At 37.7% G+C, this 25,446-nt stretch overlaps 1 protein-coding gene across 4 annotated transcripts in view; it reads left to right on the top strand.

Annotated features, from left to right (window-relative positions):
* The window catches only part of RNF144B (ring finger protein 144B), a 126,470-nt gene that overhangs the window by 57,212 nt on the left and 43,812 nt on the right, over positions 1 to 25,446 (top strand). For 2 of the 4 annotated variants that reach the window (XM_005860810.2, XM_005860809.2), the window contains exon 2: positions 5,846 to 6,046. In XM_005860810.2, coding sequence (XP_005860872.1) covers positions 5,882 to 6,046 — 165 coding nt within the window. In that variant the 5' untranslated portion in view covers positions 5,846 to 5,881. Of the gene's footprint in view, positions 1 to 5,845; positions 6,047 to 9,184; positions 9,390 to 25,446 lie in introns of those variants that run through there. The other 2 variants (XM_014535242.1, XM_014535241.1) reach the window with 2 other exon arrangements.

Genomic DNA, 25,446 nt, shown 5'->3' with positions numbered 1-25,446 from the left:
AATCATGCTTTGCCAATTTATCTAAGTTTTAAAGTTTTGCAGAAGGGTGTAAAAATTCCTAAATAACTAGACCTGGCTGGTGTGACTCAGTTGGATGGGTGTGGTCCCATGCACATGCATGGGTTGTGGGCTCGATCCCCAGTAGGGGGCATGCAGGTGGTAGCTGATCAATGTTTCTCTCCCTTCCTCCCTCTCCCTTCCTCTCTCTCTAAAATCAATAAAAACATATTTTAAAATTTCCTAAATAACTAGATAAGTATCCTAGTAAAACATTATCCTTTGCAATTATTTTTTGTGCAATGGAATAATTACTATGATTTTAGGTGGTTATACAGGCATAAATACATTAGTTAAAAATGCTTTAAATGTTGGCTCTCCCATTCTTTGCATTTTTTGAGCAGATTGCTTTTTCAGGCAAATTTCTTATGCATCCTATGCTCCCAACACCGCTTCTGAAGTATTCCTTTCTTTGGCAATTCCAATAAAAATAAATGAGGGAAAAAGTGGCTTTCCTGTCCTTTCCACAAGATAGTACTTGCTGCTCATATAATGAACACTGTTAGAGCAAGAGACACTCATAGAGTGGATGGAAGTGCTGTCTCCCCTTGCCTGGAAATTTAGTGCAAAATCAGATGCTTTAGGGTGGTTTTCCTTCCATGCACACCCCAGCCATTATCCTATTCGGTGATTAGTTACAGTTAAGCAAGTGATAATTTTACCACCTCTGACCCCCCTCCCCCAATCCTACCATTGATTTTAGAAAGTTTAAACTGAAGGTAGCTGTCATCTTTCCCCCTCCCCTCCCCTCCCCTCTCCTTCCTTCTCTGCTGAAATTCTTTTTTTCATTGGGTCTGTCATACCCAGTAAGAAGTTCAATCACATTAGTAATAATGGTAAAAATAATTATAAAAGTTACTGTTTTAAATCAAGCAGGAGAATAGAACATTCAAGTGACTTTCTTATTGTAGGTAAAGCGTGAAGTATGAAGTAAAATAAGTTGAACAAGAATGAGTTATGGGCTCTCTAGAAGGAAGACTTTTCTTGCAAATGGGAGGGCAGTGGTGAATTGTCAGTGTACCTATGAGCATGTGGTCGAATGAAAGGGTCAGGAGGGATTGTGAGTGTGTTGCCAGTCTTCCTGTGGGCACCTCCTCTGAATCTCATGCCATTTACTAGTAGTGATTCTACTATTGGTGAGTTTCTACTATTGGTGGTTTCCTGTTGTGGAGACTGGTGAATCCAACAGGACATACCAGTAAATGAAGAAACACAAGTACACTGTTTAGCCAGCCATTCTCAAACATCTCAAGTGCTCTCTAATAATTCATTAGAGAAATTAGGATTCTCCTGATTATTGCTTGAAGAGCTTGCTTTCTAATAAGTCAATGGTGAAAGGGTTTCTTATTTGATACTCTTTTTTATGAAGTACCCACCATGTATCATTCATTTTTAACATATTCTCTATTGGTTTTACCCAGAGTGAAAACCAAAAGTCTGTTTTTCAAACTGTATGGTGAAGCTTTCAGCTTCTGCGCTGTGCTGAGAGAAAGGTCAAAGGGACCTGGCCTGGCCTCCCAGGTTGCTACAACCAGCATGCGTCTACCTTATCTCTTTCATACAGTGGTGGTTTACTTATGATTTTGTTTTCATAAAATTCCAACGCTTTAAAGACATTTGAAAGCTACCACTTTAGGGAATTGGTGTTATTGTACACAGTAAAATAAATCACTTCTTTTTGAAGAATTATTTTGGATTGTTCTCATCTCAAAAAGATGAGATGTGTATTCTGTCTTCTCTCTCACTGAGTCACAGGTACTGCCCAGATTGGAATGTTTCAAATTTCTTCCCTTCCCTTCCCTTCCCTTCCCTTCCCTTCCCTTCCCTTCCCTTCCCTTCCTGCCCTGCCCTTTTCTTCTTATTTTTTAACAAAACATAAACATGTCTCTATAAAAAGTTTTTATGTCAAAAATATTTTTATGTATAAAAATATTTTTTAAATATATATATATATATTTTAAACCATTTTATTGAGGTCTGATTGACAGACAAAAAGCTATACATATTAATGTATGCAACTTGATGAGTTTGGAGATAAGAATACACCCGTGGAACATCATGATGCCTGTAGTTAAGAATACTGTATTATATACTGAAAAATTAGTGAAAGGAGTAGATCTGATGTTCTGTGTTCTCATCTCACACACACACACACACACACACACACACACACACACACACACACTAATGATAAATAAAGAGGGTAGGAGGCAACTTTTGGAGATGATGGATATATTTATATTTTTATAACTTTGATTTTATGCTATAGGCTTGTAATTCACAAACTAAGGAGTAACAACTTTAGTATATAGTAAGAAACAAGATTATGTTTCAAATGGCCTCGATTAAGATAATTTCTAGTTCTGCCTTCCAAAGAAAACTATTTCTAAGCTATACCTTCTCAAAAGTATTCAATTATGTCTTTGTTTTTTGAGAACATTACAAATTTGGCCTGTTTAAGGTCTCCTTCTTAAAAATAATGTAGATTGAGACAGAGAAAATTGATTTTCTTGAAGAATACCTTGATCTCTTGTTAGGTTGAAACAACAGGACTTATCTCTTCACAACAGCTTTCCTCAGATGGCGAAGAAGTGTCATTGACATTGTGGTGTGGGATGGTTCTGGCCTGTGTCATTTCCCATCTTCCCCTCAGGAAGCATTTAGAGGCTAGATTTCTTGTTGTTTGACTTGGGATTTGTCCTTTATTGGGAGGAAGATAATTCAGAATATTTTGTGTGAACAGTGTTAGGGAAACAGAGATGAGAAAACAGTAGTTGAGGGAGACTATGAGCCTCTGTGTGCTGTGGGGAGTATTGGAGAAACAAATGGGTTATAGTTTTCTAAGCATAGACTGGGAAGAGGTAACATCATTCATTTTAACCCCTAATTGACCCTAAAGAGAGATTTTTTTTAAACTTCAAAGTCCTGAATTTGATATACAGGTTGATTTGTATTTTATTTGCTCTTAGATGATAACTCATTCATAGTTAATCTAATAAGAACATTGTGTCCTGAACCTTATTGGGTCTTTCCCAATCATTAATTAGAATCCTGTTTATTTTTAATCAAGACATCTATTGCCACTCAGGGAGTAGGGGGAAAACCTTGAGTAGTAGAGTTAGTCATTGTTAACTATTTCTGGTATGACATTAAGAAAGTCAGTGCAGTTAGATATCATAGATTATGTCTTTCCAACTGATCCAATTTGTTTTCCCTTCCATTGTTTAAGTATTTTATACCTATATATTGAGACATCAGGCACCGTAGTGCTATGTAGTAAATGCTGAACATGTAATTTGTTTTGCCAAAAAGTTGGGAAGAAAAAGACTGGTTCTCATACGGGAGAATGTATTTACAATATTTCTATGGCAGAATCTATATATATAAAAGCCTAACCATTCAGCCATCTGACCAGTAGCTATGACGTGCAATGACCACCAGGGGGCAGATGCTTCGAATGGTAGCTATGACACATACTGACACCAGGGGGCAGACGTTCAATGAAGGAGCTGCAGAGTGACAGCAACTTTGCAGAGTGCTCTCTCACATTTTGGGATCCTTTGGGGGATGTCGGACTGCCGGTTTCGGCCCCGAAGGTCAGGCTGAGGGACCCCACCTACCGGAGGGACCCCGCTCACTCCACAGATATCCTTCGAGCCCTGGCACTGCCCCAGGTGCAGCCAGCTGGGGAGGGATGCGGGAGGTTGGCTCCAGGGCGTATCTGGCCTGTCTCGCCCAGTCCCACCCCACTGGCCACCCTCTAATTAATTTCCTTTCAATGTGTACAAATCTGTGCACTGGGCCTCTAGTTTATTATAATTGGCTGTACTCTGTTAAAATAGTAAGAACTTTAGGGTTTTGCTTTTATTTAATCAGAACATGAAATTTCTCGATATGATATAAACATGAATGTGCAGGAAGATTATTTTTCACAGTTATTTTACCGCTTTAAAAGATATTCTGAATAAAAACAATCTAGTGGAAGGGCTTTAGTTATCTTTTACTTTTCAGTGTAGAAGTATCATTTCCTATACTTATGCTATGTGTGAAGACAAATTTTATTTTTGTACAATTTCAGTGAACTTCTGATAGCTGTAGTCATGAACTTCACGTCTCTCTCTTTCTCTTCCTCCTTCCCTCCCCCTTTTTACTTTTCTCTCTCCCTGCTCCATTCCACCACATACTATTCACTTGTGAGGCAGCTCTGGTATAATGGACCAGGCACTGGGCTTGGTCTCAGAGGTGTAAGTTTGAGTTTTGCTCTGCCATATACAAGCTCTGAGGACTTTGACAGATACTTAACTTCTTAGGACCTTAATTCATCTATAAAATGAAGGAAATAGTCATCATGGTTGCAAAAGAATAAATGAAATATTGCACATGAAGAAACACAGCTAATACTAACACCTTATTGAAATTTTTTTTATTAGAGTAAAATATACATAACATAAGAGTTACCATTTCAGCCATTTTAAGTATATCATATAATGGCATTAAGTATATTTACAGTGTTGTGCAACCATCACACTCTCCATCTCCAGAACTTTTTTATCATCCTAAACAGACAGAAACTCTATACTCACTTAATAATAACTCTCTACTTCTTCCTCCCCCAGTTCTTGGTAACCACCATTCTACTTTCTATTTCTATGAATTTGACTGTTTTAGGTACTTCATATAAATGGAGTCATATAATATTTGCCCTTTGTCTCTGGCTAATTTCACTTAGCAAAATGTCTTCAAAGTACATTCATGTGTCAAAATTTCAGTGCTTTTCAAGACTGAATAATATTCCATTTTATGTTTGTACTAGAGGCCCGGTGCACGAATTTGTGCACCAGTGGGGTCCCTTGGCCTGGCCTGTGCGATTGGGCTGAAACCAGCTCTCTGACATCCCCGAGGGGTCCTGGATTGCAAGAGGGTGAAGGCCAGGCTGAGGGACCCCACTGGTCCATGATCAAGGCCGGAGAGGGATGCAGGAGGTTGGCCAGCTGGGGAGGGACTGTGGGAGGGCTCCAGGGTGTGTCTGGCCTGTCTCGCTCAGTCCCAATTGGCCAGACCCCAGCAGCAAGCTAACCTACCAGTCAGAGCATCTGCCCCCTGGTGGTCAGTGAACATCATAGCGACTGGTCGACCGGTCGACTCTCTGCCCTCTGGTGGTCATAGCGAGCGGTTGAGCAGCCTTAGCATATCATTAGCATATTATGCTTTGATTGGTTGAATGGACGACCGGACACTTAGCATATTAGGCTTTTATTATATAGGATCATATTTGGTTTTTCCATTCATTCGTTGATGGACATTTGGATTATTTCCACCTTTTAGCTAATGTGAAAAATGCTGCTGTGAACATATGTGTGCAAGAATCTGTTTGAGTTCCCTTTTTCAGTTCTTTTGGGTTTACACCTAGAAGCAGAATTGCTGGATCATATGGTAATTCTTTGTTTAACTTTTTGGGTGACATTCTACTTTTAAGTGTTTTTGGAATCTATTGAATTGATTGTAGTGATGTGACTCCTAAATGGAGTATTTGTTCAGAGTGGTCATTTACTAGTAATTCCCATAGTTTACATGATGGGAGTCAGGACCGTGAGGTCACCTGACATTTCAGGACTTCAGGAACACCTTGCCAAGGTGGCAAGCTTTCTAGCCCATGGTCTTCAGAAATGTATTCCCTGTGGGCTTAGAGATCATTGAGGGTGAAGATTTGCTCTGTTGGCGCCCAAATGTCTTGGTTAAATAATAGCTGTATCAATGGATATATTTTCTGCTTTGCACCTTTCTGCAGGGATTTGAGGAGACCGAAGAGGCGGACGACAGGCTGATGGGCTCAGTTGGTAGGCTGCATTATCTCACCATGACTGCCGAAAACCCGACGCCTGGAGACCTGGCTCTGGCTCCTCTTGTCACTTGCAAACTCTGCCTGTGTGAACAGTCTTTGGACAAGATGACCACACTCCAGGAATGCCAGTGCATCTTTTGCACAGCTGTAAGTTTTCCTTGATGCTTGCATCATGAGGATATACAAAGGGAAGAACTGTAAAGTTATAGGATGCATTTCTGTGGCTTACTGAGAAGCCAGGATTGCTACAATATGGTCCTACTTTGGAGAGCAACTCCACATTTGGATCTGTTTCCAAATAGTACCTTGAATGGTAAATTCTGTATTTGCTGGTTTTTAGTATATGTGTGTGATATGTAATTATTTGTTGAGTAGACAGAGTTTTTCTGTTCTTAAAGTTCTGGCTAAGAAACAAAATAGAGGCATTTTTAACATGCCTCAGCTAACTATCATCCGTAAGAAGCTCATGGGGTATTTTGAATGATGGAGAAATCAGGTAGTAATTTACTGAATTTTCTTTCATATACTTGCTTGAGCATCTCCTACAAAGCACATGGTATGCACTGTTTTACTTTGTCATATCTACTCCTTTTTTTTTTCTATTTCCACAATTTGCCAAAGGCTGTTTATCATAATAGAGAAACGCTATAAAAGTCCAGGCATGGGCTTGTCCCTTTCAGTCTGACACTTGGTATCAATGCCCATGACCTTTATTGTACGTTTCCCTGAAGGTTGGTTGGTTAAGCTATAAAACGAGGAAACGGACTGATGAGTTCCAAGTGACTATTAGAAGTATGAGCCCAGGTGGTTTACTCAAATTTTCATTTATTCAAATATTTTTTTGAGTTTCTGCTGTGTGCCAGGCACTCTGCTGAATGTTGGGAATATAAAAATGAGTAAGATACTTTCCACAGGGGAGACGGACACATTGAAGGAACTCTGCTAGAGTCTGGTGAGATCAGGGATGGTTGAACGTAACACGCCGTCTCACCCCCTCGGGGCAGGGTGTGTGGAGGGGTTTCTGGGTAGCAGTGACCTCCAAGCTGAGGCTTTAACAAGAGATTGCAAACCTGATAAACCTGATGCCCATGGACCAGGTCTGGCCTCAATACTCTTTTTTTTTTTTTGATTGGGAAATGTAAAACAACTAATTTTATAAATTTTTCATGAAAAAGTAGTAAGATATAGCTACTCTGGGCCTGTGTTCATAGGTCCAGAAATAGATGATCTTTCCTCCATTTACGTACGCGTCTGTCTCCTGTATGTTTTTGAATTAACTGTACTTTCAAACTAAAGATGGATTGGTGAAGAGTCAGATGAGAAGCGTGCTGGCATCTCAGCATGGCACAGGGGAGGGTCTGATGCCTAAAGTTAGTATTTACCTTTATCTTTGCTTTGGTAGGCCTTGTATGGTCAGGCTGTTAATATTTATTATACAGACAATACAGTAATTACCCAACAAATGAAGGTTTCATGCCCTGACTTGTGAAGGGAATTGAATTGGTTAGTTACAGTGATCTGTGGTATAATCAAGGGAAATAAAAGAAAGGAATAATTTAGGAAGTAGAATCATTTTAAAAGAGGCATGTTTATTATTAATGTTTACTAAGCATTCTTTTTTTCAACAGACAAGTTATAGTAAAATAAAATTCCACATTTTTTTGTTAATGTAATCAATGAGGCACATTTTCAAACTAGTTCATATTAATTTTCTTAAAAAATATTTTTTTTAAATTGAGGATTACGGTAGGAAGAAGAAGCCTCAGCATGACTTTTAGTAAAAAAGAAAGGTACTGAAATCCTTTTCTTATGTTTTGAACTCTAGAATCCAAAGATGGCTAAGAATGGTATTTGTTTGTTCATTTATTCAACAAAAATTTAGTGAGCAGCATCCTGTATGCCAGGAATTCTTCTAGGCACCAGGATTTATCAGTTAAAGAACCAAAACCTGGCATTGATCCTTGCTCTTGTCAAAGGAAGATGTACAATAAACAATAAACATAATGAATAGGTAAGATACAGTATTGGGTGATAAGGACTTAGAAAAAAAAATTGAGCAAGAGGTGAGGAGTGCAGGGTGAGGGGATGTTACAGTTCTGGTAGGGGCGGGAGAAGGCCTGACTAAGTGATGTTTGTGCTGGTTCTCTCTGATCTTGTCAGTGAGCATTGCTTTATAGGAAGTGAGGAAATGACCTTGTCATCTCAGGGCAGATTTAGTTTCCTTTGGTCTTGCTTTGTTTCTGAATGCTGTGCCTCAGAATGATTACTTCTCTGACTTTTTCACATATGTTTCAGACCCTTGCTAATCCTTGAAACAAATGAGTCAGAAGCAACATTTGGTTCAAGGCAGGATGGAAAATTTTGACCAAGTACTGCTGATGTTTAAAAGCAGGATATGGAATTCAGTTTTTGCTGTGAGATGTAATAGTGCGGCATTCGAGATTGTATATCAACATTGGGTAAAGCATAAACAAGCAAAGGTGGTTATGTCATATTCACCAGAAGCTGACATTGACATACTGTTTCAGTAGGTCTTAGTTCCCAGTTAAGAACAACACAACCACTTCTCATTTCTCCTTCAGCAATTCAGAGGTAGGAGTTAGTACAATTAGATTATGTCATCTAGGCTCATACTTCCTTATTGTTGGGGAGTGCTCAAAAGCAGAAAGTCAATGGCTTGGTATTTTTGGTATCCCTCCAACTTTGGAACTTTTTGTACCTATAAACATTAACCTTGCCTGACTTCCTGATACCCCATTTCCTATGATCTGCCGAAATAGTAAGCTGCATGTGTTTGGCTACATTAGAGTCTGTAAATTTGCAATTGATGCCAAACCCACCTGAAATACTAACTCCAACTTTTTATTGTTGGAGCTTTTCTTTTTAAAAAAATATTTTAAAATATGCCTAATCCTCCCAGATATTACTTTGCATTCAAATTAAAGTTATCAAATGTTTTTAGTATTTTCAGGGCTGAAAAGACATTTGTGAGTTTTTTATTATGCCACATACTACTAATTCCCAACTCTAAATATGATTGGATGACATCTCCCAAATACTGGCTGAGAAAGACCAAGTATTTAAAAAGGTTTTGCTAAGAGAGCCCCTCTGTCCCCCTCATCAGGGAAATGCCTGAGTGTAATGGTCCTCCTGCTAGATATGGAATTATACTTACATATTTTCATAGATTTAATCAAGCTCTTTATACATTCTATCCTACTCCTGTTTTCCCTAAGATGTATCCCTGGACGTTTGTTGTGAGGTTAAATTCTTTCTGTTTCCAAGATCAGTGTGCTCTGGGAGTGCAGAACGGACAGATGTGGAGTGTCTCACTTGACCACTGGATGCCAGCCAGCTCATTCCCTTTCTTTAGGGAGATCTGGCCTTTAAACAGGCATCCCTCACCCGTGTGTTCCATGGACCTCCAGCTCTGTGAAACAGAGGTGCTTCCTGAAGAAAGTGTTTCATACTCAAATTAACTTGGAAAATGGTATGTGCTCTACACCTCCCTTGGAGGGACCTACTGTATATTTGCCTTTTAGAGGCTCTGAAATCTTGTGGTTAAGAGGAAAGCAAGGGGACCCTGCTTAACTTCTTCCAAAGCATTTCCATTTGATCATACCACCTTTTTTAGTGGGACACCTATTAACTTCCCTACCATTAGAGCTCTGAAGAATGCTGCTTTAAATTATTCTTGATTTAAATGACATCTTGAGAAAGGAATGTGACAAACATTTAAATAATCCATCAATATATCGAGTTTCTTTTTAAAGGAAACTTACCATGTTCTATTTGTGAGGATGGTTTTTGTTAAACTGTTTGCTCAGCTTTAATATACAGAAGAAAGTGTAGTATAAGACGCGGGAAGCTGAATTTACAGGACAAAAATGGGTGTAGCTCTCACTAGCATGACTGAAGTTATCGGGCATAGGTGTATTATGGAGCCAAAGAAATTGATATTTGGGAGTTATGGAGAGAGGTGTTGCAAAATTACTTGTTTTTATGATGGAAGGTTTTTGTAATTTCTGAGGTATGTTAGTGTACTAACTAATGATATGCAAAAACATCTCTCTCTTTCTCTCTGTTCCTCTCACACACACAACACACACACTTTCTTTCTCACCCCTGTGGATTTAAATAACCCAAAAATGAAAATTCAAAAAATTCCTCTTCTGGCATCTGCAACACACTTTTTCAGATAACATCACACAATTATAATTCAAGTGAAAGAAGAAATATTCACAAAAGTCAATTATCAAAGGAGGGCAAATTTGTGGGTTTGCTCCCTTGTGAGCAATATTTGCCTTTTTGATTTATTTTGGAAGCTATTTTCGTCAGCCACGAATTAAAGAATAATGAAAACACAGTTGTTGCTTGTTTTTATAACCTAGATAATTTCACCTGAAAAGAGTTGGTATGTTGGGCATGGCCTATTTACCGTTCAGATTAGAGACAGGATGTGCTGAGCAAAAAGAAAATAAAGTCCAGCCATATTCTTGCCTTTTTTCCATTACGTTTTGTTGGCTCGAAGTAGTTAGAACTCCTTTTACTATTCATTTCTCTGAGCCAAATGGATTTTCCAATGTCTAAAAAAGTGAGAGGAAATATAAAAGTTTTCAGACTAAGCCCTTCTTTTCCTTTGGGCCTGTTGGGTGACCTTTAAGCAAAGCCCACGTATGGCCTGGGAGACATTTCAGTTTGGGAAGATTAGCAGTATGTGCATGTGTGTGCACACGTGTGTGTGCACATGTGTGTGCACGTGCATGTATATATTTGTGTCCATGTGCATACCTGTGCACCGACATGGTTGGTAACTTTCAAGTGAAGCAGAGAATCTGTAATGGTTCATTTCTGGATTCTGATCTGTTTTAGGAGAAAGGAATGCCACTTTTCTGTTTCCCCCTCCATCTTCTCTCCCCGTGCAGCATGGTGATTAAGAGTGCAGATACAGAGCTAGGAACACCCAGACTCAAGTTCAGGCTTGGTCATTTAATGGGGTGTGACTTTAGGTAAAATCTCTGGCTTTTCTTTTTTTTTTTTTAATAAATTTTATTGATTTTTTACAGAGTGGAAGGGAGAGGGATAGAGAGTTAGAAACATTGATGAGAGAGAAACATCGATCAGCTGCCTCCTGCACACCCCCTAATGGGGATGTGCCCGCAACCAAGGTACATGCCCTTGACTGGAATCGAACCTGGGACCCTTGAGTCCGCAGGCCGATGCTCTATCCACTGAGCCAAACCGGTTAGGGCTCTCTGGCTTTTCTGAACCTTAGTTTTGTCACCTGTAGGATGGAAAGAGGTAGGCGATGATAATACTGCTCTCAGAGTGTTGTAGGAGGCATCAAATAAGAATTCCAGTAAAGCAACTAGCACAGTGCCAAGCCCCTAGTAAATGGCTTTGTTATTATTTTCTTTTCTATGTTTTATCAGGATACTAGAGTGTGCTGTTTTTCAAAATGTTTTTTAAAAATATATTTTTATTGACTTCAGTGAGGAAGGGAGAGGGAGAGATAGAAACATCAATGATGAGAGAGAATCATTGATCAGCTGCTTCCTGCACACCCCCTACTGGGGATGGAATCTGCAACCTGGTCATGTGCCCTGACTGGGAATTCAACCATGACCTGATTCATAGGTCAATGCTCAACCACTGAGCCACACCAGCCGGGCTCAAAATGTTTTAGAGAAAGAAAATCCTACAAAAACTTGTCTGGCTTCCTCGTTAGACTTTTATAAAAAGGAAGTTATATAGGTGATTTCAACCTTACTACTATTCTGAAATACCCACAGGCTATCAATTAAGATAGAGAGAAGTTTCTCTGTTGGATTTGTCCAAAGAGAGACTAATGGTTGTGCGTTTTAACTGAAGATCTTGAAGCAAGATTTACAGGAAAAATCAATATAACTTTGAAAGTGAATGGATGAGCACATTTCTGATGGATGTAAAAGATTTGGATGGAATAGGTCTCAAGCTACCATTTATTTAAGAGCTGTTTACCCCCAATAGAAATATAATATAATTACTTGTTGGCTTGATATATTTTTTCTAGTATCATTGTGTGTGTGTGTGTTTTATTGATAACTCCCTGTAACTGCAGAAAATAATGAAGCATTTTACTCCTGCAATGTCACAGAACAAGTTTTTGTCTCCTCTTCTGGCCATGTGACCTGCCAATCTTGCCTGAAGCTTTAATATTCTCCAGCTGTCTTCATTCCCATGTCTTCTAGTACTATTAAGTGGACAGAAGTGAATTCTGCCAGTTCAAAGCCCTCTATTCTGTTGGCTTCTGGTACTAAAATATACTGGCTTGCAAGGTTACCCTTGTGCTCTTCTTGGGTGTTTAACATTGAATCAGTGAATTAATCTTTCTCTTTGTTTATGTGTAAATGATTTCATTATAATCACTCATCATACTTGTTTTTTTTAATTAAATTTATTCACTTGGGGTGGTAAACACACAATACAATATACAGATGATGTATTATTGAATTGTACCCTTGAAGCCTATATACTTTTATTAACCAATGATCATACTTGTTAAAAGTTTTAATATAATGCTATGATAGCTTTTGTTTATTAGTTGAGTCACTGGTTTAAAATACAAATTTAGACACTATATTTTTTTATTGATGATTGAGCTGCTGCAGGTCAGATAACATTTGTGAAACAGGAGCATATTATAACAGCATGAGAAGTGGATTAGAGATGACTCAAGGAGGAACTGGCTTCCTGGACCTATGATCTCATCCGTGCCTAATGCTCACCACTTATTCAAGGAAAGTGGTAAAATGTGGTAAGAGAGGAAAGAGCAGCAAAAGAAAACCCTGCTGTCAAGGCCAGTGACTTTGTCATTGCGTCACAGTCCTAGATTTGGAGGGGCCTTAACTCTTCTAGTCTCCCCACCCTCCTAATGAAAGAAGGTGTTTTTCTGGATGCCAATATGGTTTGGCATTTAAGAGAATGGGTCTCAAATCTGGTTGCCTGGCTTCATTTAGTCAACAAATATTTATCAGGCAGTGTATAGTTCTAAAGGTTAAGATATAGTGGTGAACAATTGGATCAAGGCCTGGTTTTTAGATAGTTCAAATTTTGGCACAAGGCACAGATATTAACAAGTAAATATAGAAGTCAGACAACGTGTGCTCTAAAGAAAAAACGAGGGACGGGCATAAGGAGTGCTATAGGAGAGGGGGTTTCCACTTTATGTTAGATGGTCAGGGAAGTCTCACTGATAAGGTATTATTTAAGCAAAGACCTGAAAGACATGGAGAGTAAGCTGTATAGATATCTGGGAGCAGAGAGCTGTAGGCAGCGGGGAGCAGTGGGTGGTCCTAAGCTGAGGGTGTGCTCAGTGTTCAGATACAGCAAAGAGGCCAGTGTGAATGAGTGTGTGTGCGTTGGGGGAGGGAGGACATGGTTAGCAGTAGGAGATGAAATCAGAGAAGTAGTGATGTTGGAGGGTAGGACCTTCTGGGCTATGGCGAGGATTCGGGCTTTAGTTTGATGTGAGAACAGAAGCCTTTGGAGAGTTTTGACCCACAGAGTGACATGATCCCACATTGCTTTAAGTGGATCACTGTATTAGTATGGATTCTCCAGAGAAACACATCCAATAGGATATGTATTTCCAGTAGAGATATACATAAAGGAATTGGGTCACAGTTATGGAGGTGAGGCCTCACAGTCTGCTGTCTGCAATTGGAGACTCAGGAGAACTCATGGTATAGTTCAGTTCCAGTCTGAGTCCTAAGGCCTCAGAGAGAGAACCACGGGTGTAAGTTCCAGTCTGAAGGCAGGAGAAGACCAGTGTCCCAGCTCATGCCGTCAGGCAGAGAGAGTGAACTCTCCCTTCCTCTGCCTTTTTGTTCTATTCATATCCTCAAGTGATTGGGTGAGGCCCACGTACATGGGTTGGGGGAAATCTGCTTTACTCAGCCTGTTGATTCAAGTGCTAATCTCATCTGGAAACACCCTCACAGACATAACTAGAAATAATGTGAAACCAAATATCTGGATACCCTATGCCTTGGTCAGGGTGACATCTAAAATTAACTATCACAACACCCTGTCTGCTGTATAGCCAATGAACTAAGGGGAAAAGGGTGAAAGCAAGGAGACTGGTTAGAAGGTAAATATAGTAATTCAGGCCAGAGATGATAGTGGATTGGACCAGAATGTGGTAGCTGTTAATGTCTTCGGGTAGTCCAAGTTTTCATTTTCTTTTATGTAATATAAGGATAATAAATAATTCCATAAGGTTATGGAGAAGATTGCAGTAGATGATCTATATAAAGCACTTAGTGATTAGAATACAGCTAGCATGTGTCACTCTACTAGTGCAATAATCTAGATTTTGCTTGAAAACTTCCAGGATTGGGACATACCATAACACTAGCTATTCATTATTGGAAACTCTAATTCTAAACTATCTTTTCTTCTACATTCATTTGAAACATTTCTTTATAAATTCTACCCATTAGTACTACTTCTGGTCTCTAGAACAAAATTGGTTGAAATCTAATTTTTTCGACCCATTAGCTCTGTATTGTTTGAATTGAGATTATCTTATTGTTACAGGGCAAGAAGGAGGTTACTATTAAAAATTTTCCCATAGTGCTCCATCCAGTGTGGGAATATTAATAAACAGAACTTTATTCCTCTCCCCTTCACCCCTTCTGTTGACACAATTCTTTGGAACAAGATTCATTTGCACAACATTCTTGACTTTGATTATAAGTTGAACAAGTACTTCAGGCTTTTCTATATTCTCTTAGAAAAGCATTCGGTATCAGGGTAAGGGGTGTGATACTGTAATAAAGAACAAGACTATTTTTTTCAAAGAAGGTTATAAAAAGATGGTATGTTAGTAAACTGTGTTTGTGTATTGTGAAGACTTTTCTTTTGGAAGCATACCTTGCTTTTAATTTGATTCTTCAAACCATGAATCAGAATGCCATAGGCTGGCCAAGCATGCAAACCGTAGCCAGAGAGCAGGAAAGTGGACGTACAATGCGAGAACTTCCCCTTACATACACTGAATCACCAAGGTTTAGCTACTTATTCTTTTGAAGTTGCACTTTCATTCCAATTTCCTCTAAGTCTATTCTCATCTTAGTCGGGATTTTGCTCTTCCATTTGGTACCACTATGTACCAGCCACTGTGCTAATTGTGTGTATGACACACAGTCAGACTGGCTCTCATGTGGGAAGCAGACTCGCTGATGGAGGAGGCACTGGGTGCTGTGGGAGCATATGGGAACCCGCCTAAACTAGACTTGAGGAGGTCAGGGAAAATTTCCTGAGGGGCTGAGACCGAAAGATGAATAGATTGCTTGATGGTGGCATTGGTGGGCTATGTGTAGGAAGAGGGCAACAGGGAGGACGGGTAGCCACATGTGAAGGCACATAACCAAGGCCTGCTGAGGACATCCCTGGAACATATTGGTGGAAGTATGGGTGTGCTTGGGCATGAGGCTGAAGAGTCAAGCAGAGACTAGATGGAGGGTCTTGTATGCCATGTTAACTAGCATTATGGAGCCACTGGAAGGCTTTATTTGGGAGTGGGGTAAGAGCATGGCTTTGGCATAGGGTGGAGAATGGTCTGAAAATGGGAAAAACTGGTGTAGGATGAATGAAGGGGGGTGATGAGAGCTCTAAGAACAGTACCCTCATCAACATATACTATATTTGTTATGGTAGACTGCAGTCTTGAGATCTGGAATACTTAAATTATTTTCATGTCACTAATTTCTCATTCCTTTCCATTTAGATACTAATATCAGATTTCTTAAAATATTTTTGTCAAAATGCCACTACTATTATTAAGGATTCATGTGTTCCTGTTTGAATCATATTCCTTAGTGCTGGCATTCAAGTTCCTCTATGAATTGTCTGTCACACAATATCTAACCAGGTCGTCTTCTGCTACTTCTTATATGAGGCATCTCAGACCTCCATTTCTTTCCTTCTTCCTAGAAAGCTCCTGTTTTCTTTCCTTTTTACTCCACCTACTCAATTCCTAATGATGTCTCATTGCCTGGTCAAGGCAACCCACCATTCATTATTCAACAAAAACTTATTTTGACAGGCAGGATACTAATTAGGAGGGGGTTATTGGTGAACAACTCAAACATTGTTCTTACCCTGGTGGCATTGGCTACCCTAATGTAAAATTGTCTCTTCTCTGAAAGTATTAGCATTTAAAATCTAATTAAACAGATTTTATACAAATATCTGTATTGCCTTATATTCTACTTGTTTTGACATCAAGTCATTTTATTTTCTCACGTAGACTTGAAGTTCACTGAGGAAAAAGCCCAGAAAAACAGTTAGGCATCACTAATCATTGTTGTCATAAATAATAGCAACAAGCATTTATTCACCTTATTTAGTGGGAGCTGTTATTCTAAGTGTTTTAACTCATTTCATCCATATAATGACCAAATCAGTCTTTAAAGAATATCCTTATTTTAAAGGTAATTTAGTAGACATAGGTAGTTACTCTTTTACTAATGTAACAATTTCTGGGCTTGTGTGTTCATGTTTTGAGGCCCAGTCAGCCATTCCAAGCAAATCATTCACCTAATTGCCAGTTTCCAAGAGTACTTGGGAGAATCAGAGTCAACCGTGCCACAACCAGATAGCTAGTTAACTTCAGCTACATCTATAAAGTTTGTAGTAATTTAAGGGTGGGATGCATAGAGTTTTAGTTCCTCTGTTTATCTCTGCAAAAAAAGGAAGCCAATAGGCAAATGAAGGTTCCCAGCAGAAGCATCAGAAAGAAAGGCTACATGGCTCAATCCTCTCTGCCCTTTAACTACCAACCGAGAATGGCTTTAAGTCCTAGACCAGCGGTTCTCAAGCTCTGGGTCATGACCCCTTTGGGGGTCGAACGACCCTTTCACAGGGGTCGCCTAAGACCATCGGAAAACACATATATAATTACATATTGTTTTTGTGATTAATCACTATGCTTTAATTATGTTCAATTTCAATTTGTAACAATGAAAATACATCCTGCATATCAGATATTTACATTACGATTCATAAAGGTAGCAAAATTACAGTTATGAAGTAGCAACAAAAATAATTTTATGGTTGGAGGTCACCACAACATGAGGAACTGTATTAAAGGGTTGCGCATTAGGAAGGTTCAGAACCACTGTCCTAGACTGACACTTTAGCTCAATGCAAAGTATTTGGTGACCAATTTCATGTACACTGATGGAAGTAGAGAATTCAATTAGAAATACAGGGAAACCCACTTGTTTTCCTTCCTCCTATGCCTTTTTTCCTTGCTGACTTCCTTTTAAAGATTATTTTTTATTGTAATTGTAATACATGCAGTTTTAAAACAAAATTAAACAAAACAAAAATCCCCAAAGTATTGATGATATAAACAGTTCACCTGTACCCCCTTCTAGACTCTTCCTCTGTGTATAAATAAACATATAAACATATGGATGGATAGGTATTCATACACAACGCTTAATAGAGAAATGAGATCTTTATGTATAGAGACCATTTTTAACTTGAGTTTTACAAACTTAACTTAGTGTATTATGGACATGTTTCTATAAAGCATATACAGACCTACTTTCCCTACCTTCCTTTTTCAGTGTTGTATAGTATTCTATGGTACGGCTGTATCAACATTTATGTAAGTAGGCCCCTCTTAATAAAATGGACTTTAAGGTTGTTTCCAGTTTTTGCTATTATAGATGAAAATGTTTATACTTATATAAATCTGAAAATATATCTCTCTAGGATCAATTTCTAGAAGTGGAATTGTTTAATTAAAAGGTAGATGCATTTTAAATCAATATGTGTTGCCAGTTTGCCTTCCCACACTGTTGTAGCAGTTTAGCATTCTCACCAATAGTGTAGGAAAACCCCCTTCTTTGACACTCTGGGTAATTGCAAATTTTTCATCTTCTCTAATCTGATATGTGAACAGGACATATCTCATTGCTTAATCCAGGCTTCCTCTTTTAAGGAGGAAGCAAATTGTAGCAAAATAAACTCATCTCATGAATCTATATTTAACTCAGTATATGCTCTGTGCAGTGCCAACATAGTTTCAGCTGATTTTACACCTTGGTATTCACAGTACTGTCAAGTTAGAAAAATGGGCCCCATCTAGAAATGTATATCACACATAGGAGAGTGAATGAAGGAAAAATAAGGCTCATAATGGTGGTCCTAAGGCTGTGTGACATGTGTTGTCATAAAGTTTATGTTCAATGACAAATAGGAAAAGGAATTTAAAAAAATTTAGGTAAGTGGAAGCCAAAAAGGTTGTGAGCTAACTAGAAAATTCAGTTAACTCCAAAACCACATTTTTTGAATATTAAGTTAATCAAGGGTTGGTTATGTTGTGAAATTCAGATATACAGCACCTCTTGGAATCAGGCTAGACATAGTCAGTGCCTCATTTCCGTGGAAATACATAGCTCTGTGTTAACTAAAAGCCTCAATGGTTTTGAATCATTTCCCATCCCCAATAAGGAGGTCTTTTTGGTTGGACAGTTCTGGAAAGTGTTTGTGAGTTATTAGATACATGAATGTAGGGTTTTTATTGAATTTCTTTGACCCTCAGTTTGTTAATCAACTAAAAAAAATTGAAGGACAAGTAAGGCATTTGAGTACCTACTATGTAATGTTTATTATGCAAAAGTACTACTCCCCCCTCCCCCCGCTTCCCCCCCCTTCCGCCGCCTTTATTCTTACCCTCCCATTTACAGACAAAGAAGCCAATGTGGAATTAAGTTACTTGCCCAAGATTCATACTCTTAATTCATGGATTATAGGGTTGTTTGAATGAAATAAGAACAACCTCTATGAAAATACATAATGTACTGCACTGCGTGATAAATAGTATGTGTTCCCTACATTTCATTTGTTAGCATGAACAATGGATGAGCCTCATATTAGGTTCTTATAATCCTACCTGTAGTTTTTAAAGCTTGACAATAGCCTATATAATACAAACTGACAACTGTTCTTTTTTTGTTTTGTTTTTAAAATATATATTTATTGATTGATTGATTTTTAGAGAGAGAGAGACTATCGATGTGAGAGAGAAACATTAATTGAGCCCGTAACCTGGGCATGGGCCCTGATCAGGAATTGAACCAGAGACGTTTCACTGCATGGAATGATGCTCAACCAACTGAGCCATACTGACCAGGGTTGACAGCTGTTTTTTAATTGCATAAACATTTAGTCAATACAAAGAAGATGTAAGGAACAACTGATTAAAAAATCCAAGGGTTTTTCCAGAGACCAGAGAGTATGTTACCTGAATAGTGGAAACATAGCCCCAAGAAGGGACTGAGCAGTGTGCTTTGAACTTTCAACTGTGTGACTTCTCCCAGGTTACTTATAAAACCAAGGGCTGAGAGATTAAGAGGTCTGCTGTCCACACCTGGAAACTCCCAGTGTACTTACATATATTCAGATGTTGAAACTGAAGTCAAGGTTCAAGCCAAGACCTCCTGGTTTTTGCCCCATGCATCATGGGTCTGGAAGTTACTGGTGTTCACAAGAGGACCTCACTCTGAAAGCTGTTTTCAAGGAGTCTTGTGTGCTGAGGATAATTGCTGAATGGCTGACTCTAAAGCACACAGATTGTTACTGCAACTGGAGAAGAATATTTTGTAGCTGTAGTATCTGCTTTTCCTACGTAGTGTGTTAAATACAGACTTTTTTATTTTGGAATGGTGTCTAGTCTTTGAAAAACTTTGTGGTTTATGGTGTTGATAGCCTTCAAAAAGAAAAAAAAGTAGCATTTTCAAGTTGAATGATTCCAGTATTTTGTCATGCTTTAGTTCTGATAACATGGAAATCATTCTGAAGTAGTGAGAAAGCAAGCAAAGGTTGTATCTCAATGAGACCTTGGTTTAAACCTCAACTCCTATGTTTACTAGTTGTGGGAATTTAGGATAAATTACTGAACTGCTCAGTATGAAATGAGGATAATACCTGCCTCAGAGTTGCTATGAGGATTAAATGAGATAATTTTAAGACACACACCATAGCTATCATAGGAGTTTGACAAATATTCTTTTCCGGTCATCTCCTCCTTTCCCCTGCCTCTAATATAATGGCTCTCAAAGTGTGGTCCTCAACCCAGCTGTGAACTTGTTAGAATTATACATTCTCCAGCCCCACCCTAGACCTACTGAATCAGAAACTCTGTTTCAGTTAACCTTTCCGGAGATGCACTGGTTTAAGGTATTTGCAGAGAACTGTATTGGTGAAGCACATGTCAATTATTCACTATCTCGTGCTGTGAAATACATATGCCCCTTCTGTCTCTTCAGTGACCACCGGCACACATTTCTGTAACAGTTGGTCATGTGGCTTTGACGTAAGATCTTTGCCTTGATAGTCTAATTTTCTAGAGTATGGTGCTAACTCTAAACATTCGGAAAGTGGCAGTTCAAGGACAGTAACTAGGTTAGATTTTAACAAGGAAATTAAGAGCAGTCTAGAAACTTGCTTTTTTAGAAAATTTCAAAAACATTTACTTTTTTTAGTATAAAGTGTTGGGGAAAATTATGAGGCGAGGAATAGTTGCAGTTGTGTTCCATCTAAATTATAAATAGGAAGATATTCTGATTTTGCATTGGAGTAATCAAATAAAATAATTTCAAATTAATTTGGAATAGAATAAGATTGCTCATATTCAGCGTACTCACTGTTCGTTATTATTTAACCCTTTCTACTTTTTCAGAGTTCACATTTCTTTTAAAAATATTTTTTTATTGATTTCAGAGAGTAAAGGAGAGGGAGAGATAGAAACATCAATGATGAGAGAGAATCATTGATCAGCTGTCTCCTTCGCGGCCCCCTCTCCCCCCCCCCACTGGGGATCGAGCCCGCAATCCAGGCATGTGCCTGGACCAGGAATCTATGACCTCTTGGTTCATAGGTTGATGCTCAATCACTGAGCCACACTGGCTGGGCTCACATTTCTTAAATGTAATAAATTCTCTTTTATAAATATAGCCAAGGAGGAAGTTTGCTTAAGGCTTACATCTATTCTAAACTGATACTACTTGGTTCTTAACCATCATCCATGAAGAGAATATTCTCCTGAGGAAACAAACAGCATCACTATTGTCAGTTGTTATTGATGTGAGCTATTTTTCATGCTGGCTTTATAGGTTATATTCTGTAGGAAAAAAGGCAGTTAATGATGAGTTAGCTTCATTCTCTCATTTATACAGTGTACATATTCTTTACAATTTCAAAAATTTAGATAATCATATATCAATATCACTACCATTAATTTTAATTAATAAGATTTTATTAATAAGATTTTATTTCAATATAATTTATTTAGACTCTAGTTTATATAGTAATACAGATATTGGGGTTTTATATAAAATATAATACAGATAATTCCTGCTTTAAGAAACATTAAAATCTGAGATTTGGTGAATGGTGTAATTTTTTAAATTTTAGCTTTAAAAAATTGTACAACAGTTTTTTATGACTTTTTTCCAAAATACAACAAAAGTGAAAGAATTTTGACAATGACTATATTTCTATCTTCTCTTAGATTCTAACATTAATTTTTACTCTACTTGCCTTATCACACATTCATTTATCCTTTTATCCTTTAATTGGTATAGTTTTAATACTCACTGTGAATTCTTTATTAAAACGTTAAGTACTACATCCTCCAGTGTGTTTGCTTGGATTGGTCGAATGATCATATTTTATGCAGAAATTTGTATAATCCTACATCATGGCTGAAGGAGTTTCTTGACCCTTTATTAATTTGGGGTTTGTGGTTTGTTTCTTTCTTACTGCTGAAACCTTATATGTGTTCTAAGAATCAGAAGAGCTGCCTGAGAGTTCAAATAGGGACTCTTTAGGTACACAGGAGGAGGAGGAGGAAGAAAGTGACAAATGAGCTCAGTGGGATCTGCCGACATTTAATCTGGTGTGTGCTTACTCTCATTGCCTATCCTGGGCCTGTTGGATGGGGCCTGGGGGCCAACTGAAGGCTGGCAGTTCTGAGGTCTAATGTTTCTTTGGAGGAAATGGAAGGATGTAAACTTGGCAAGCCTTCTCGTTTTCTTTCTCCTGGAACCATCAGTTGTTTTTCTGGGTATACTGTGTCGTAAGGTAGCACCTGCCACAGATGGATCTCTTCGGAATTGTGTAAGAATTAAGAATTGCAGAGTCCATGAAAGGCAGCAGAGGTGGGACAAAGGGAAAGCCTCTGAAAGGTCAGTCGAGGAGTGATTGAATTCAATAACTCTTGTGTTGGAAGCAGATCTTTCCAATGCTAATGCTTGCTCCCTGCTCTGATAGAAGTGTTCTTCCAGTGTAGCGGATTGAATTGGCTTCATTGTGAGGACTGGACAAGGCTGCAGCATTTCCAATGGGTTTCTCTTCACAACTATTTCTGTCACTGAATTTCTTAATTTAGATGTTTCATGATCACTTGAGATAAAGATAGAAGTGTTTGATAACTCTTGCTTGGTGGGAACTGGAGTACTTTTGAGTGGGGCCCAGATTTAATTTCCCATATTGACTGACTAATCTCAAACTTACCAGATAAATCTACTACCCTTATCCAGAAAAAGTAACAGCCCTATTTTGTTCCTGTGGACATTATACCTCTGAATATTACAAAATGACTAAGGGCAGTGGTGATGGACATATTTCCCTTGATTAGACTTGAGCCAACTAATGCTATTGAACTAGTGATTCTCAGACTTGGTTGCACTTTGAAATCATTTTGAGAGTTTAAAAATACTGATGCTACTTCAACAAGGTTGCAGATATAAAATCAATATACAAAAATCAATTAAATTCCTATACACTAGCAAGAGTAATATAGTAATACCATTAAGACAACCATTCCATTTACAATATTATAAAAAAGAATAAAATATAACATGTTCTGGTGAGGATTTGAAGAAATTGGAACCCTGATACACTGCTGGTGGGAATGTAAAATGCTGTAGCTGCTTTGGAAAACAGTCTAGTAGTTCTTCAAAAGACAAATAGTTATATCATATATCATATCAACTCCTAAGTATATAGCTAAGAGAAATGAAAACATATCTACATGAAATATAATAACAAAAATGGAAACTGAATAAATTTAACAAAAGAAGTGCAAAGCTTACACTCCGAGAACTATAAAACATAGTTGAAAGAAATTCAAGAGGACTAACTAGAAAGACACCCCATATTTATGGGTTATAAGATTTAAGCCCTAGCTGGTTTGGCTTGGTGGATACAGCGTCAGCCTGCAGACTGAAGGGTCCCAGGTTCAATTCCAGTCAAGGGCACATGCCTGGGTTTCGGGCTCGATCCCCAGTAGGGGGCATCCAGGAGGCAGCCAATCAATGATTCTCTCTCATCATTGATGTTTCTATCTCTTTCTCCCTCTCCCTTCCTCTCTGAAATCAATAAAAATATATTAAAAAAGATTAAATATTGTTTAAATGGTAATATTCCCCAAATGGATGTATAGATTTAACACAATTCCTATAAAAATTTCAACTCTCATTTTTGTAGGAATTGACAAACTGATCCTAAAATTCATATGGAAATTTGAGGGACCTAGAAAAGCCAAAGCAATCTTGAAAAAGAACAAAGTTGGAGAACTTGCTTTCTGATTTCAAACTTACCATAGCACTATAGTAACCAAATCTGTGATACTGTCAGGATAGACAGATAGATCAATGAAATAGAATTGAGAGTCCAGAAATAAATTCTCATGCTTATTGCCACTTAATTTTTATCAAGGATGCTAAAACACTTCAAAGGAGAAAAATATTTTTTCAATAAATGGTTCTGGGACAAATGGATATCCATTTGCAAAAGAATGAAGTTGGACTGCTTACTCACACCATGGAATGTTAACTCAAAATGGATTATAGACCTACCTGTGAGAGCTAAAACTATAAAACTTAGAAAAAAATATAAGAAATAGAAAAAATTTCATGACCTTGGCTTACACAAAGCATGAACAGCAATAACAAAAAAATAAATTGGACATCATCAAAATTAAAAACCTTTAGACTTCAATGGAACCATTAATAACATGAAAAGATAATCCACAGAATGAGAGAATATTTGTGCATTATTATCTGATAAGGGACATATCTAGAATATATAAAGAGCTCTTACAAGTCAATAATAAAAACACAAACAACCCAATTAAAAATGGGCAAAGGATCTGAATATACATTTCTCCAAAGAAGATATATAAGTGACCCATAAATACATGAAAAGATGCTCAAAATCCTTAACTATCAGGAAAATGCAAAGCAAAACCCTAGTGAGATACCATTAGGATTAGCTAAAATAAAAAAGACAGACAATAACATGTTCTGGTGAGGATTTGAAGAAATTGGAACCCTCATACACTGCTGGTGGGAATGTAAAATGATGTAGCTGCTTTGGAAAATAGTTTAGCAGTTCTTCAAAAGACAAATAGTTATATCATATACCACATCAACTCCTAAGTATAAGTATATACCCAAGAAAAATGAAAACATATCTACTTGAAATATAATAACAAAAATGGAAATAACTCAAATGTTCATTAACTGATGAATGGATAAATAAAATATAGTATAAATAAATATATTATTTAGCAATAAAAAGAAATACTTACACATGCTGTAACATGAATAAACCTTGAAAACATTATACTTAATGAAAGAAGCCAGTCACAAAGGACTGCATATTGTATGATTCAATTATATGAAATGTCCAGAAGAGCCAAATCCATAGAGACAGAAAGTAGACTGGTGGTTGCCTAGACCTTGGGGAGGAAGGAAGGTTTGAAGGGGAAATAGGGAGTAACTATTATTGAGCATGGGGGTTCTTTGGGGATTATGAAATGTTCTAAAATTGATTTGTGTGATAGTAGCATAGCTTGGTAAATATACTAAAAATAATTGAATTTATACTTTAAATGAGTGAATTATATGGTATGTGAATTATAGCTCAATAAAACTGTACTAATGCTATTGAACTAGTGATTCTCAGACTTGGTTGCACTTTGAAACCATTGTGAGAATTTAAAAATACTGATGCTAGTTCAGTGAGGTTGCGGAATACAAAATCAATATGCAAAAATCAATTAAATTCCTGTACACTAGCAAAGAGTAATATGGTAATGCCAGTAAGACAACAATCCAATTACAATAATATAAAAAAGAATAAAATACTTATGAATAAATTTAACAAAAGAAGTGCAAAGCTTACACTCTGAGAACTATAAAACATTGTTGAAAGAAATTCAAGAGTACTAATTAGAAAGACACCCATATTTATGGATTATAAGATTTAATATTGTTTAAATGGCAATATTCCCCAAATGGATGTACATATTTAACACAATTTCTATAAAAATTCCAACTATCATTTTTGTAGGAATTGACAAACTGACCCTAAAATTCATATGGAAATTTGGGGGCCTAGAAAAGCCAAAGCAATCTTGAAAAAGAACAAAGTTGGAGAACTTGCTTTCTGATTTCAAACTTACCATAGCACTATAGTAA

This window comes from Myotis brandtii, unplaced genomic scaffold (assembly GCF_000412655.1).
Source record: "Myotis brandtii unplaced genomic scaffold, ASM41265v1 scaffold1402, whole genome shotgun sequence".
Classification (NCBI taxonomy): domain Eukaryota; kingdom Metazoa; phylum Chordata; class Mammalia; order Chiroptera; family Vespertilionidae; genus Myotis; species Myotis brandtii.
This window is presented reverse-complemented; position numbering and strand designations above follow the sequence as displayed.